The sequence below is a fragment of the Balaenoptera borealis genome (genome assembly GCF_965194805.1).
Source record: "Balaenoptera borealis genome assembly, chromosome: 15".
Lineage (NCBI taxonomy): Eukaryota > Metazoa > Chordata > Mammalia > Artiodactyla > Balaenopteridae > Balaenoptera > Balaenoptera borealis.
The window spans coordinates 44,290,725-44,307,240 of NC_138871.1; the positions used below are offsets into that span (position 1 = coordinate 44,290,725).

The following is a 16,516-nucleotide window of genomic DNA, read 5'->3' on the forward strand; positions in this document are numbered from 1 at the left end:
AATCATAAACTAATAAACTGGTCATGTAACAGAAGGGTGCCACTCACACTTATTGATAAACATATTGGGCAGTAGCAAGATTCAGGCCCTGGGCTGTCCATCTACTATGTCATTTAAAGTACAGACTAATGCTAAGTGTAGGAAGCCTTGTTCCACAGTTGTGTGAGTGATTTCCAAGTTCTCTACCTGAGCATGTGTGTTCTCTAATTTACGTCTTGGTCATATGTGTGTATTATCTTTCCTCAATAATGTATAAGCTTCTTAAATACAGATGCAGAGTTTTCCATTTCTTTAATATTTTCTCTCTGGTGTATTTCCTTGTGATTACTAATATTTTAATAATAAATAATTGAAGTTTAATCTTATTCTATATGAATTAGAAGAACAAGGGAAAGAGTTTATAACTAATTTTTAAATATTCTTAAATAATATTCTAAATTTTTAACTACATTATACTAGAAAATAATGAATTGAGGAACCTCAATATTAAATCCCTCATTAAGAGCATATTTAAACATGCCTTTGTCTTATATTTAAGATAATGAATCATCTGTATTACTATCAATCATTACTGTCATCATACAGGAGTAATATGATATTTAGTGACTATTAGAAATCTCAATTTAGGAAAAACATTTTGAAGAAAAAAACCACTGCGATTAAATAATTTATTATCATTGCTAAGATGAACACATATACTTGATACTCAATTTTATGCAGAACTTTAAAAAAATAGTTTTAATACAGTATCAAAATCTACACATTTTGTCAAAAGACCAGTGTTCCTTGTATTAGCTTCTGCAGGCTCTACTGCAGGCACAGAAACTTGTTTTAAATGTCTTCAGAGTGTAGGAATACAACAGTTTAAAGATGAAAGCTTTTCAAGAGAAGGTGTAAATATAGCAATTTTCTTTTATAGAGTAATAATATTCTTAAAATATATAACATTTTAAAAGAAAAGCTTAAATGATAACCCAATTACAATAATTAGAGAGAGAAAATTCTATAGCAAATTAATTCATAAATATTTTCTGAGACCAGAGGGCTGCTTTTTCATCACAGTAACATTCAAAAAAGTGTAACAATTCCTTCACCAATGACAATTAATACATGTCTAATGAGCCTGTTTAAAAACAAGAGCAACAACAGAATATCTGCTATGAATCAAATCTGAGTAATTTAGAAGAAATCTGGGAATTGTTGCATTCCTACTTTTATAGTCGTTTTAAACTACAATATAAACTTAGCATTCGGTCACAGGCCTCTTGCACATTCATACAAGAAACTATCGTTGCATTTGGATAAACACAAAATACCTATCATAGCATTTCCAATACACACAGTCTGTTATATATATATATATATATATACACACACACACACACATATATATATATATATATATATACACAACAAAAATAAGGAAAACTAAGCAAAGCTAGCACACCTCCTTTTCAAACCTCAAGCAATCTGAACAAGAGCTTTTAGCTTCAATAATGAAGGACATGCGTCAGTTTCATAAAATGTTACATAGCTGCTGTAGGCTAAGAAAGCTTTTTTCATAAATGCAGTGCAATATTTTAAAGTTTACAGAAAGTTTATTAAGTATAACAGCATGTCTAGAAACTAAATTGTAGAAATTGACATCTCACAGCTGGAAACACTTAGAAAAATTGTTTGCTTGTTCTTTACTTGAAACTGTTAATATTAACATTAATGAATACACTGAAGATGGAGGTTGATATGTTCCCAAGATGTGTCTTCATGAACAATACATTAAGATGAAAAGAAAAGATATATTTACTTTGATCAACTGAAATAAATGATACTCGCTGATAAGCGCTTGACAAAGTCTTGCTACCCTCCTAGCTGATAAGGAAAATTTATGTGGTATTTTTAGCACCTCAAAAGTCAAAACAAAATCCCAGAAACCTAATCTTATCTTGCATTCAAATCAATTATGCATCAGGAACTAGTATTTTATTAACTAAAATATAATAGGTGACCAACTCTCCAACTTGGGAAGCTGGAAACCACCTCTTATCTGGAACAATATGGTAGAACACTCCCACCATTATATGCAATGATTCAATTCTATCAAAACCACAGAGGCTCTACTGGACTCTTCCAATCATGCAGGTTTCCCAATTACAATCTTCGATCTGTAGAGTCAAAAACTTTTAGTTCTAATGAAAATATTGGTACCAAAATGGTGATTTTCAAAGCTACCTTGTTTGAGATTGACTGTTGTGAACATTGAAGTGAGAGACAAAATACAACTTCAGTTATACAACTAAAGGTTTTAGAGGGAAAATATGTGCAATGTACAATCACTCCATGTTATTCCATGAGTCCAGGTTTGTGGAAATCCACTCTTTTCTTCTATCTCTCTTGCAGTGGTGATGTCATGTTTGAAAGAGAGTCCTTCTCACATGGGTCCTTTGTACTGGTTTCCAGACAAATGCTGCCTAATTCCAGGACACGAACCTGCAGCATCTCCAAGTTTCCTCCATACAACCTTAAGAAAAGAAGAAAAAAAAGTAAGCATCTTAATTGTTCTCTTCCGCAAAGACATGTGTATGTTTTTTTTTTTTCTTTTTTTAAGCGGGAATCTATGAGAGGGACAAAAAGGAATATAAGACAAGAGACAAAATATTCACATATTTTGTCAAACACAAACACAAAATGAAATGTGATGCAAGTTTCTAAATCACAAGAACTGCTCAACAGATGGGACTACTACACTTTGTTAGCAACCAGGGTCAGAATTAAAGAATGATGTGCCGGCTTACACTAGCTATGAGAGTGGTCCTCAACTTAGCTGCACACTGGGAGTTACTCTCAAACAGGTATGGTCATCTATTTTTTTTTTTTTAAAGCTTTCAACATGATTCTAATATGTAGCCAGAATTAAGAACACATGAGCAAAATCATCCTGGTTCCTATATTATACAACTAAAATGAGGGATACCAAAATGTTAAATAGCTAAGAACAAACGCTCCTTCATTGTCCTTAGTGGTTTAAAGTCCTGAGGTGGTAGCCTTAAGGGTCAGTGGTAGATTTCCCCTGGTTTCCCCTGCGAAATGGGGGCCTCAGTTATCATAAATCTTAGCTACCCAACAGTATGGTATCTCGGATTACCACAACAGAAAGCATATAGATGCAGGGAAAAGATAAGAATAAATTCAAGAGTCACTAAAATAGATACAATTACAGTATGCTAAAAATTGGGCCATTTTAAAGGGACAGTAGCAAAAGGTGAGATTAATAATAATTGTCACTGAATTCAACAACGACATGCCAATATACTAACATTAATTAGGAAACACACACAGTAAGTCATAACCCTCTTAGAGTGTTTCACTATTAGGATTATGATCAGATTGATTAATTCCACAAAAGGTTGCATTGCTCTAACATGAATACAAACCCGTTGGCTCATTAATTATTCATAGATTGTATTTCTCTGTTTTCTCTTTTAAAAAGAGCAGATACTCCAGGGAAGCCAAGTACTATTCACAGTACTACATAAGAATAGATAGGGTTCTGTCTACCTTCATTTCGAAGCCCATGTAGCTATTAGTCTCTCTGTTTTAGTAGGCACAACTACGTGGTGGAGATATTCTGTCATATTTGAAGGGAATTGTCGTTATGGTCCTTAACTATTTGGAAAGGAATGATATAGCAATGGATGGCCCAAATTGTACCCAAGGGAGTTAGGAAAGTGTCATTTCTCAGTACACTGACTGAAGAGGCACAAATTCTGAATCAGGAAGCCAAGGTGCTATGGACTTTGCCTTTCTAGCCCTTAAATGGTATACACAATTACATCTACCCAGAACGCTTTGATGTCTTGGTTAGAAGCAGAGGATAGAGTCAAATGATCAGGGACGTAAGGCAGTAGATGATTACAACTCAAAAGTGCAACCCCTCTTCAAGTATTCAAATGTAGAATGCAATGGACCTTAACCCTGAAATTACTATGTGGTGAAAGGAAACTCAGAGAAGGCAGAACTCTGAAATAAGCCAAGGATACAGAATACTAAGGCGGACACAGAGTAGTGACTCATTAACTGAAAGCAGAACAGGTGGGTATCTGAGATGGTCACTGAGATGACCAGTCAAGTATTTCAACTGTTCTCAGGGAAGTGACAAGAGCCAAACAGACAAACCTAAGATAAAACCATTACTACAACAAGATAGATTTACTATTTCTTGGAGGGCAGTCAGTGTATGTTTGGGGTATAGCTTGGGAAGAGAATAAAAGCACTTGGTGCTGTGAAGAAGAGTCTTTCCATTGTATAGATGTTGACAACTTATCTCCAGAAAGAATACCAGAGACTGAGATAAAACAAGTTCTATCTGAGTCTTTTAACGGCTATCACATTATGAGAAAGCTTTACATTTCTGTGACGTTACTGTAAAAGCACATAGTTCCTCTAATAGGTTTCATAATCTTACGTAAGTTTTTTCTTAGAAACTATGAAACTGTCTCACAATCTGTATTTTTCTTTAATCTCCAATATTTGCTATGTGTTTTTGATATTGATATAATTTACCATGGTGACACAAATATTTTAAATCAACACTTTTTTCTCTTAGCTTTTAAATAGTTTCCAAATATAAGAGTGCTAATAATCAGATTTGAACTACATTTTTTTCTCAAATTTCGGTGATCAAAGACAAAAGCAGACAGTGAGAAAAGATGCCCTAGAAAACTTTTGAAGGTAAATGAAGAGGACAATGAAGGATTTTTGGAAATACAGGCGAACAAAAATCAATGCAAAACTCATCAAGATCCAATTCATTAGTGGGTCTCTTCTATGACTAAGAAATAACTTTTCTAATATCTAAAAATCTTTCCTCAAAAACAGTCCTGCTGTTTCTTTACAGAAATTCTGCCATTAAGCACAATGGAGATGGTCTCCTCTGCAAGCTATTGGGTTGGCCAAAAAGTTCGGTCTGGTTTTTCTGACAGATGTTACAGAAAAACCCAAACGAACTTTTTGGGCAGCCCAATACATTGATTTTCATTCTTGAGGAAAGAAAATGGCAGTGCCTAGATTAACTACACTTGGGAAAGTGGAAAGGGCTGGTCCTCAGAGAAAATCTGGGTATACGTCTGACTCCACTGTTCATTAGAGAACAATTTGGGCAAGTAACTTAGTTTCAGAATCTTAGTTTCTTCAAATATAAAATGCAAGTACAGGGTTCTTACCTAGGAGTTCCTAGCCCAACTGCCCATGATCTGGGGTGAAACCCAGACTTCTGAATTATGAAGGAGCCTCATATGACTCTTTGAGAACCACTGGAGGTACGACTTTCTATGGTCCCTTCTAGTTTTACAATTCCTAATGTCTGAACTTTAAAATTTATCTGAGGGAAATGTTCAAATTGAAAACCTTAAGGACAGGCAAAAAGCTACAGAAGATGAACAGTGATGCATTTAGGAAATTATGACATCTAGAACCAACGACCTTTTGAAAACAGACAAAAACAGATATGTAGGAAAGAAAAACAGCCACAACGCAAGCAAGCAGGAGCCTAGATGTGCTGGGGCAAGAGTGTTAAAATGCCTGTGGGACTTAATTTAACATTTACTGGATTCCAGGAACACCTTAGGGAGGTACATAAATGAGATATCTGGTCGTAATAGCCTAAAGCTGAAGGGTATTTCTAAGCCATTTTGATACCCTAATGAACAAAGACTATAGGGATAAAAGTACAGTATAAAGCCAATTCAAATCAGTGCTTAAAATAATCGGCCATGAATTTTTGCTTTTAACAAATGTCCTCCCCTATCATATTCTACTTAGCTTTTTAACAAGCTTCACAAATTATATTCTTGATCAAATGATATATCCAAGCATATTACTAAAAAACTAAAATTCAGTTAATCAAATCCAAACTGCAATAATGATTACATAGGCTATGCATTGTGAAAATAGCATGTCTTTCTTTTTAAACTGTTTTTCTATGACTTTATAAGGTAGATTTCTGTGTGGCTAACTATCTCTTAAGTTCATATCTATCTACCTCTTACTATTTTGAGCTTGCATCAACCACTGAGAGTTAAAGATACTGCTTGGCATGACAGGAGCACACATATCATATGCATGAAGAACTAAGCAAATATTACCTATTAAGATGGTGATTTTTTTTTTCCCCCAAGTATAGTTACAAATAATCTGAAGAAGGTTGTTTTCTCTTTGTTTATCACAGGTTTTTAAACATAATTAAGGAAAATTATGAAATGGAAACTGATTTATTTTATCAAAACTAGTAACATTTTAGAAAATTTATTCAAAAACTTTCACAATTCATCCTGGAACACAGAATTGGCTGATTCTCGCTTACCTGAATATTTTACAACATGATTACTGTGTTAATAAAACTGCAATAAAATTTACTAAAGCAAATCAAGGGAAGGTTGGTTTCACTTTCACATAAAAATATAAAGGCATTTGGCCAGCATTTTAAAAAGAAGGTATTCATGAAGCAATAACTAAGCTATGATGAGGCTTTCAACACAGAATACACAATAAAGCACATTAAACTTACATTGCACATTTCTCTGACTATAGCTTTTTCTGTCTCACTAAGGTCATGTTCATACTCTTTACCCTGTTGACGATCTATAGTTTCCTGAACATCCAAGACCTGGATTTGTTGAAAAAGAAAAGCAAATTTCACATGGAAAAAAAACTTGTTAGTTATGAATAAAAATCAATCATCAAGGAGCTCCACTTTGTAAAAACCTTTAGTTTTCTCCATGTCTGCATATCAGAGTGGATTAGCATATGGCAAAATCTTTTAAAAGAGTTGATTGTTCTGAAAGCTATCTGAATCCTCCTTGATTTTCAAATGGCCATTAAGAGAAATCTATTGCATCACTAATAGTCAATTGAATTCATTAATGATTAGATGCATTTAGTTAATTTGGTCATTAAGATAAACGACTGTCAACCATTTGGAGACAGTCAATAATTCTTGCTCCATTGTAAAGACTGGCATGTAATTAATTAATTATATTGCTCACCAGTCCAAATGATATGTAGACACGGCCTATAGAAAAAAATGACTAAAAAAGATAATAGTCACAGCTGAAAACTGGTCAGAACCCAGGAATATGTAGCATAAGAACCTTTGTTAACATTAACACTAGTGACCTCACAGTCCCTGCCTGGACGTGTTTCCGGTGCCTAGGAAAGGACTGTGGACACAGCTCTTTGACAGAAGCAAAGAGAGGCAATGGCTCCCCAATTGTGAAAATATTTGAGCAACACTAAATTTTTTTCATCTGGGAATGAGATGCTTTTAAACAATTTTAGGTTCTACTTCTCTAAATTATCACTAAATGGATTGAGAATACAATTCTGTTCAAAACGTCTTTAAAATTTTCATGTCAATACTTTCTGTAGTATAAAAGAGGGCAAAACTTTGGCTTTGAGTGCTGTTTATTTTTCTCTACATTAGCTTATAAATCAAATCATTGATGTAGCATAAAAAAAAAATGCTTTTTCTAAAAGCTCTGGTAGAATCCACAGTGAACTGTTAACACTGCTAAACTCCCTGGTTCTGCTGTTGTCAGGGTCAGTGCTGATAGCCACACCTAAAGGTGTCACCTGAGAATTTGCACCAATGAACAGGCGGACCAAAAGAAATAACTTAGGCCCGAAGTGGGACCTTCATGTCGAGTTCATGGATACTGAGACTACAACGATATTTACCTGAGTTCAAATCTATAATAAATAATCTCACAAACTACTTTCTCATTAACTCAAAACTTCTGGCCATTATTACTCTGTAGGTACTACTTCTTTAAAGAAGGATATGACAGTGGTAAGTGAAAGCCTCACCCTGGTACTCAACTCATATTAGAGTCAGTTCACATTTTTTTTTGTACTTCGAGGAAATCACTGACGATGCTCAGTGAATATTCATAGAAAACTTACTTACGGAACTCCTGGAACGAGCTCATTTGCCTACAGATTCGATTTATAATGTACCTCAGAGAAGTGTACTTAAATTCAGTTAATTTCTACTAAATGAAGTGAAGCTCCAGTTAATAGTTAGGAATTTTAAAGCAAGAAAAATGTGGTGTTATCACAAGTGGGCTAACTAACTCCTCACACTGACTTACAACAATGCTTTCCCCACAGCTATGACCATGGAGTTTATTAAAGCCTAGACATATTAAAAAACTTATCAGAACATGAGAAAAGGAGCCACTGTCCTGACCATTCCTTTCAGAACAGAACACTCTTGTGATATAAATCAGCTCTAGAGTGGTAGCTTTTAAAAACAAAACATGTTGAGTGGCTACATTTCTTTTTTTACACTGAGATGTTCTGAAGATGCATTTCCCAGAGGCTATGTTTGCACATATTTCTGTTTCAACTCATGGAAGCGAACGTGTATTCTATATTCAAGAGCTTCCAGTTACCCAATCAAGACGCTTCAGTTGCTTGGCATTACCCATCAGCCAAGTGAGGACACTTAACGTGTTGTGATTATAACATAGTATCTTCCTCTCAAGATAAAATTTTAGATGAAAATTAGAGAATGAATTCAGAGAAAATTGAATAGCTCTTCCTTGCCCTCCCCTTCCTTTTAGGCCATACTAACACAGCTGCATCGAGAAATTTGGGAATGATGGCAATGTGACCCACTGCACTGATCTGATTCCAACTGCACTTGCCATTGAATAAGGCAATAGGCTGAAACAGGTTTCAAACAGTTTGGAAAGCAGGGCAGCGTGTTGCCTTTGGAGTACGTGCAGATACTAATACTACAGGATTGAAGCCACTCATTCATTTTCCCATTTCGAAAATGCTTTTCAGATCGCTAGTGCCTGATTTACACTAAAGTAACAGCTTCTTTAGCATGCTGTTCGTACTAAACAGTATCCAAATGCTGTCGCAGAGAGCAAGCCAGCTGGTAAACCAGCAGCCCAGACACAGGGCAGTGCCCAACCAGTATGTGCTTCAGAGAAGCAAACTCACTTCATCTAAGTTACAGCAAAATATAACAAGGGAGCTAAACCGACTGCTAAAACAATCATCCTCAAGTCAAGTAAATATTCTAAAGTTCTCATCTACTTCTTTGCTTTCTGCATGCCAAGGAAAGTGTGGTCCCCTTCACAAGAGCGCATCATCAGGCTGTTGATAAGTCATCCTGAAACCAAAACAATTTTAGAAAAGTCGTTGAAACCCATGTGGCAAAAGCAGGACTGAAGCACTCTGCTTACTTTATGACTCAGAAAGGTTTGACCAAGGCTACATGTTAGGAATTACAGATAATTTGGAGGACAGTGTTTTACACTTTGGAACTGATGAAACTTCAAGGAACTGTCTCAGTTTTTAAGATGATTTTTATTGCCTGCCGTTTCTTCTCAGAGAGGTAAATATTTACACTGCTTATTATTACTTATTGGAAAGCTCATTACTGGTAAAGAAAAATAAATGATAAATTTCATCCAAATCTTTTTTTAAGTCATTGCTGAAGCTGAAGTATAAGCAAAAAATAAAATATCTTCATGAATAAGACCATATATCTATTTTCTAATACTCTATAAAGAAGCATTAAAGCATTAACTAGAGTTTGAAGACTTAATTTCTATTTAATGGTGAACAGAGTAGGTTTCTGTTTATTTGAAAACTTTCAGTAAGTTGCACAACGTACTTCAGTTGCAAAAAGAAAGAAAAATATGGTATCTTTCCTTATTTTGGCCAACTATTAACTTCCTATATTTGAAGACATCCATGCTACAAACATTGCACAGAAAATACCTGTAACAGTATTTTACACATATGGATATACATGCACATCAGACTTCAACTTCGATGCAGATAGATATGAATCACATTACTCAAAACAAAATGATAAAACTAAAGATTCAATTCAACCATAAGTATTCAAACCCACTATTAGTTTAAAAAAATTAAAATCATACTTTAAAACTTAAGATTAAAAAAAAAAAAGTTACACCATAAGGGCTCAAAAAATAAAGTATCTATGGTTAAAACGAGACCGTGAGGATTACCAGACTATAGCGAACAAGCCACAACACAACTGAAGTACTGGATAAATGGCTGTACACAGCTGGTTACCTTAAGAGAGTGTACCACGGGTTCAGGCTGCTGAGAAGGTGTGGTATGTCCACTGAAGCTAGCTGGAGAGTTGGGGGAACTGTTATTCCCATCAGCCCCTGATGACAACCTAAAAGAACCCTTAGTAGAAAATCAACAACTTTGTTATTAAAACAAAGGTCGTTTATAACTGCAGAGATGTCATTCAATATTCAATTTCACTGCCAAACAAGAATTAGCCATTTTGTTAATTTTTTCTAGCCTGTCCAAAGATGCTATCAACCTGTTAATTGGAAGGCACTTGCTGCTTGACCAGCAAAAAAAAAAAAAAAAATGTAACCAAGAGCCATCTCTATGCATTTCCAGATGTCACTTCTGATTTACCGAAGAGAGCAGCGCCCCCTAAGGAATGCCCATTAAGAACATTTCAAGAATGATTTTTGAAACTTAAAGATACTCAAGAGTAGGGAATTTGTGAGTTACTCCACAGCTGAGTTAAACATGCTCACTCAGCAAGACAAATGCCATATTCCATATGTCTCAGAAAATGCAGACACATCACCATTTCTCAAATGCATATTGCTGCATTCGAGAAATGGTGTCCCTTATAAAACCCTTCTTTGAGGGAAAGACCTATGGTGGAACATTTCCCAAAGAGATTTAACCATATTCAACAGTTTCTTCAAGAATTCTCTCATTTTATGAACTTTTAAAAACTGAAAAACAAAACAGATCACAAATTACATATTTGTAGTTTAGTGACTCTTCAGCTGAACTGCTGAGAAGTCAGAACCTGGGCATTATTAATTTGACCTGTGAGAGTCACAGTCACCCCATACAGGAACTGGGAAAAAGTAAAAAACGTCACTTTTTCTAGGGGTTCCTTGGGAAAAAGACTAATGGATCAGGAAAGAAAAAGAACAGCAGTGATCTATCCTCCTAACAAAAACAGTCTAATGGGAATTGCCCAAACCTCTTTTTAGGGCCTGAGAAATTTTAATTTCTGCCCATCAACAAATCTACAGATTTTTTTCATACTTCATAGATTAATAACTGTTCCCTTTAACTTGATCCTATGAATCTAATCCCCCGAGAAGGAGCCACGGAAGGTGCATCACGTGTGAAATCATGAAAGGAAGAAACAACAGTGATCTGGGACGTTAATTTTCCAGCACCTACAGGAGAGCTTCTATGTTGTGCATTTTGGGGATGGGAGGGAGAAGCTGAGCACAGGTTATAGGTATGGGTTTTACACAAACCACACTATTTGTAGAGAAATTAACTCTTCCCGTTGACTTTTACAAAGGTGATTATTTATATGCAACTTGGAAAATCTCTCTTCCCTTGTCACTGTCCTTTCTTCCTATGTCCTTGAAGGCTATCCTTGCGACCTCACAAGCCAACTAAGGCCATGTTCTTTTCCTAATGCAATCAGGTCAGGTCCTGCCCCCGCCCTCACTAGCCAACAGGGAGAGGAAGGCATGGAATCTGACATTTAGGTGACCTCTCCAGCTTCTGTCTGCCGTTGCAACTAATGATGAAATTAACAGCAGGTGATGAACAGAACATACAATTATTATAGCCCCAACCCCCCTCTGGGAAAAAATGTTTATAATATTTGTTTTGCTGTATTTGTAATTCGGATCGAATCAGACATGATAGCACCCAAAACAAATAATAGAAAGGAAACTATTTGAAGTTTAAAGATGGTTAATAATAGGCACACACTCCCCCCACCAAATGTGGGCATCCTCTTCCTTTGTAGAGATCAAATATTTCCAAAGCGAGGGAGTTATAAAGGAAGCTCTTCTTCCCTGAAAAGCTCTGATCCTCTACTAGTCTCTTTCCTTACTGGTATCACCCTTATGAACTCTTTGCAAAAGGCTTCTGAGGTTATACAGAGTTCACATCAACCCTCTCATTTAGACTCCACCACTGCAGTGCTGTTTCCTCTGAGTGGTAATCTAACTTGGCAGGCAACAATCCTTCCCCGCTCTGGGATACACTCCCTTCCAGTTCTTCCTTTCAAATCCTTTTCTGCCCAGCCCTTCTGTTTCAAAGGTTCCCTTCCCAGGCCTGGCAAAATGGTAGGCACGTCAAATTCTAGCTTGCTATTCCTTGGGCACGGGACCTCTATCTTTCAGGGTATTTTGGTTTAAGAGAATTTCTGAAATCAATGATAAGCAGCTTCCCTAAACCAAATCCTCTGGGCAATTAAGCATTGTTTAAACTTAAGGAGAGTCCTATTTAGAAAAACAGACTCTTTTATTAAAGAAGTTTCATCATCATCATCATCATCATCATGAAGGCTACAATGGAAACTACCCAGTGGAGAAAAACTTATCATTCAGGGATTAAAGTTCTACTTCAAACTTGCTTTGCGAGCCATGGACTGGTAATTACTAGAAAGGTCAAGGTTTATATTGTATGTAGTTTTTGTGAAGCCGCAAAGGTTACTGAATGCTGGTTAAGTTGTACACTAACAGGTGCTAAAGAGTTTTCTAGATTATAACAGAAACAAGCACCTCATTCTATCACATCTTATTTAGTTACTGTGAAATAAAAGGTTAGATTTCTATGTGCTTATTAGTAGAATCAGACCAATACCTGCAGTTTTCTCTGGGCTCCATCAATACATATTCTCCATCGAATAATACATTTTTCACTGAAGTATTTTTAAAAATATGCGATTGGGTGAAATACTAGCACAACAAATAATTTTAAACAGTCCCTTGGAGTTTATTTCAATAAGATTTAGCCTGTTTATTTAAATTGTATCTTGGCTGGCTCAGGAGACAGGGAATTTAAAAAGAAAAAAATCTTACTAAAATTGGAAATGTGACTCCCAGCTTCGGGGTTGCTTATTTTCAGGCTACACATGATCACACAGTGCATGCACCACCTCTTGGGTCAGCAGTCAGTTTGAAAGGGCAAGGAATAATTTTCTGGGCTGGTCGTGAGACATCTGATGGTGTCTAACAATTCATTTCCATGGCCACTGACCTTTAAACTCCTTTTCAAAAAAGGTGCAGGTACTTTCCTCCTCCTCCAGTGTTTGGGGTTATTCAACTTTCACCCCCAGGTTCAGGGAAAAAAAAAAACACTGAAGGCGACCATTTAGGAGGTGAAATAGACTCTACTCCCGCCTTCCCTCCCCTGATTTGGACACACAGTGACTTTCTTTCATGTGTACAGACTTATTCTCTCCCCCCCACCCCAGTACGACTTTTCCTCTAGCAACAGAAGCCATCCGGTTATGCACAAGCAAATCAGCAGCTGACTCATCTTCACTCACCGGGAGAGTGGGCAGGCATCGTCCTATTCCTCGGCACCCTTGCCACCACTGCAAGACCCGCCGGGCTCTGGGCCCCCAGCCTTTCTCCATATTTGAGCTGTTTCTAGTTGGAGGTTGCCTTCTATTCTGGGTGGCCTTATATTTGGAACAATATAGTACAATCACTCAGAAAAATACTGTTTCCCAAGTCTCAAGAAAGCAGATAGAACAAGAAGCTTAATGAAATGAACCACAATGACCACAATGGCAAGCTGTAACATGCACCTCTAACTAGGGAAAAAATTAAAATAAAAACTCACTGAAGTCCTGTATATGAGAGCTAATACTGAGTTTTTTTTTTTTTTTTTTACAAGTTTTGGGCAAAGGTATAACTAATTCTCAAGCTATCAAAAAGAGACAGATGATAATGCCAAAATTCCAGATAAAAAAAAAAAGGAAGCTATTTATACAACTTAATTTTGTTGGTTTTATTTGTGAGAAACAGAATTAACATAAATCTTACAAGTATTTAAAACTGCAACTTAGAAATTATTTAAATGCAGTTGGGAGCACTCTGACCTTATGTTAAGAAACACAAGTTGGGTAGATATATTCAACACTCGGAAAAACTGACACTGCATCAAATTCTCAGCAAAATTTCTGCACACTGAAGAGTATATAATGAACCAAGAGATCACCATTGCATTAAAATAACTTAAATGGGACATATACACAATTATCAACATTTCTATTAATTGGTTAATTCCCAAATTTCTGTACTGGTTGGAACTAGAGACATCACAACTGACATAAAAAGAAAATACAAAATTTTTTTTTCCCTGAATTTCAGGTTTTTTCCATGACCAAACTGTGTAATTTTATTAAAATGATCAGAAGCAAAATGAACTAATTTGAACATAATTTCTTTTCCCTGCCAACTTTCACTAAGACCTGTATCTAAGAATGCTATATCCTAAGGAATAAGAAACAATTTTTAAAATATAGAAAATTCGCAAATACAGTCCAAAAATTCCAGTGTCCAAATGTTTAAGTTAATTTTAGGAGATTGAAAATGAGAATATAATTTTTTAGTTCTCATTAATCTATTATCCTAGAAGTATGTGCTTTACTGTGAATAGCACTGGTCTAATTTTGACTTTTCTCTAACTTTTGGAGGCTGAACCATAAAGGCAATGTACCATCGTCTTAAGCGAAGTAAAAAAGGGGAGCAATCTTGACCAGCAGTTGGTACTCACAAAACTTTTTCCTGACTCTACAAAATCAATACCAGTTACCTATTAAATAAGTAAGTCACACATATTCCTCACATATAACAGAGAAAATTATATATTTACACTTGGACCATAATGATCATTTCATCAAAGCAACACTGATTTAAACTTTGCTCTTTTAGTAATCATTTCATATGTCAGTGTCTAATTTATTTCCATCATCAAAAGAGTTATATCCAATAATTTATAATATGGTTGATGGCTTAAAATTCACCTCCCATCCCAATCTGCATAGTTCTGTTTCTGAGATGATCATTAACAACTAATGCAGATTTTTTACAAGTGAGTTCTATCTTCTAAATTTGGTTCTCTCCAAGTCTTACGCATCTCTCAGATCTCATGTTTTTTGGATTCAACAACCAAGTAAAACATAGAAACTTCTTTCATTCTTCCTTAGTGTGTAGCGAGATTAAATCCCAATGCCTCTCCACTGTAACAAAGCTTATTATCATAACCATGAAATCTAAGGTAACATCTATAACCATTTAGAGCCCTGCTGAAAAGAGCAGTCATTTATTTTCCCACTTTCAGAAAGTTGATACAACATGCAATAGCTACGCCTTTCAGTATCTTGTAACAGGTTCTTTTTAAACATATTAAATATAGATTATACAGTATTATTAATCTCATAAGAGGGGGTGATATATGGGCCAGATTTTTTATGGAAGAATAAACTACTTGATGATATCATTTTAAAGGAATAGGTCCTCTTTTAGAATCAGGATTATTGACTTTCTACTCACGTCAGCAATTTTCTTGTTTTAATTCAGGTCAAGGAAAAATGTGTCCAGACCAGCCATCATTTTTGACCTTCAAGTAAAATATATCTGAATAATACTTATATACTAATGAAGGCTTAGCTCTCTGCTAGCTCTACCATTGTCAATCATGACATTTTTTGAAGACAGCTTCATAAAACATAAGCCTTCAATAACTCAGTGGTTGGAGTTATTTCTGGCAACTTCAGAGCCTGAAGTGGGGAAACCCAGATTCCAGCCATCAATTGGGAGAACAGTTCCCAACAACCTTAAGAAAGTCACTTCCTATTCTCTGAGGAATTCTATTTTGCTTTGTTTTCTGGAGTTTTCCAAAAATCCAGAATCATTTAAAAAAAAAAAAGAAGCATGTGTGAATGACCCTACTACTCCAGTAGAAATCTGTGTACTCATCAGCTACTTTATATACAGTTACTTAGAGTAATCTGCAAATTACCTAGTACTCTGCAAATTATTTTACTTTGCTATATAGCAAAGTAATGCTCTGCATCAAGACTGTGTGGGAGGTGACTTACAGATCACTGTGTGCTAAGTACTCATTATAGAAATCACAAATTCTAATACTCTAAGCAAACACCATAGATAAGGAAATAAAAGCACACCTCAACATAACATAGGCCATATATGATAAGCCCACAGCTAACATCATGCCCAATGGTTGAAAGCTAAAAGCACTTCCCCTAAGCCGAGAAACAAGACAAGGATGTCCTCTCTTGCCAGTTTTATTCAACATGGTGTTGGAAGTCCCAGTCATAGCAATCAGACAAGAAATAAAAGGAATACAAGTTGGAAAGGAAGAAGTAAAAGTGTCACTGTTTGCAGATGACATGATACATACAGAGAAAATCCTAAACACACCACCAAAAAACTACTAAAGCTCATCAGTAAATTCAGGAGAGTTGCAGGATACAAGATTAATACACAGAAATCTGTTGCTTTTCTATACACTGATAATGAACTATCAGAAAGAGAAAGCAAGAAAACAATCCCATTTAAAATTGCATCAAAAAGAATAAAATACCCAGGAATAAACTTAACCAAGGAGGTGAAAGACCTATGCTCTGAAAAGTATAAAACTCTGA

The 16,516-nt window shown here is 35.7% G+C and overlaps 1 protein-coding gene across 4 annotated transcripts in view; it reads right to left on the reverse strand.

Annotated features, from left to right (window-relative positions):
- Window positions 1-654: 654 nt before the first annotated feature.
- Window positions 655-16,516, reverse strand: part of CCDC85A (coiled-coil domain containing 85A) — a 197,272-nt gene continuing 181,410 nt past the window's right edge. For 2 of the 4 annotated variants that reach the window (XM_082358182.1, XM_082358181.1), the window contains one exon: window positions 655-2,518. In XM_082358182.1, coding sequence (XP_082214308.1) covers window positions 2,469-2,518 — 50 coding nt within the window. In that variant the 3' untranslated portion in view covers window positions 655-2,468. Of the gene's footprint in view, window positions 2,519-6,562; window positions 6,662-10,113; window positions 10,234-13,387; window positions 13,523-16,516 lie in introns of all 4 variants that reach the window. The other 2 variants (XM_082358179.1, XM_082358180.1) reach the window with 2 other exon arrangements.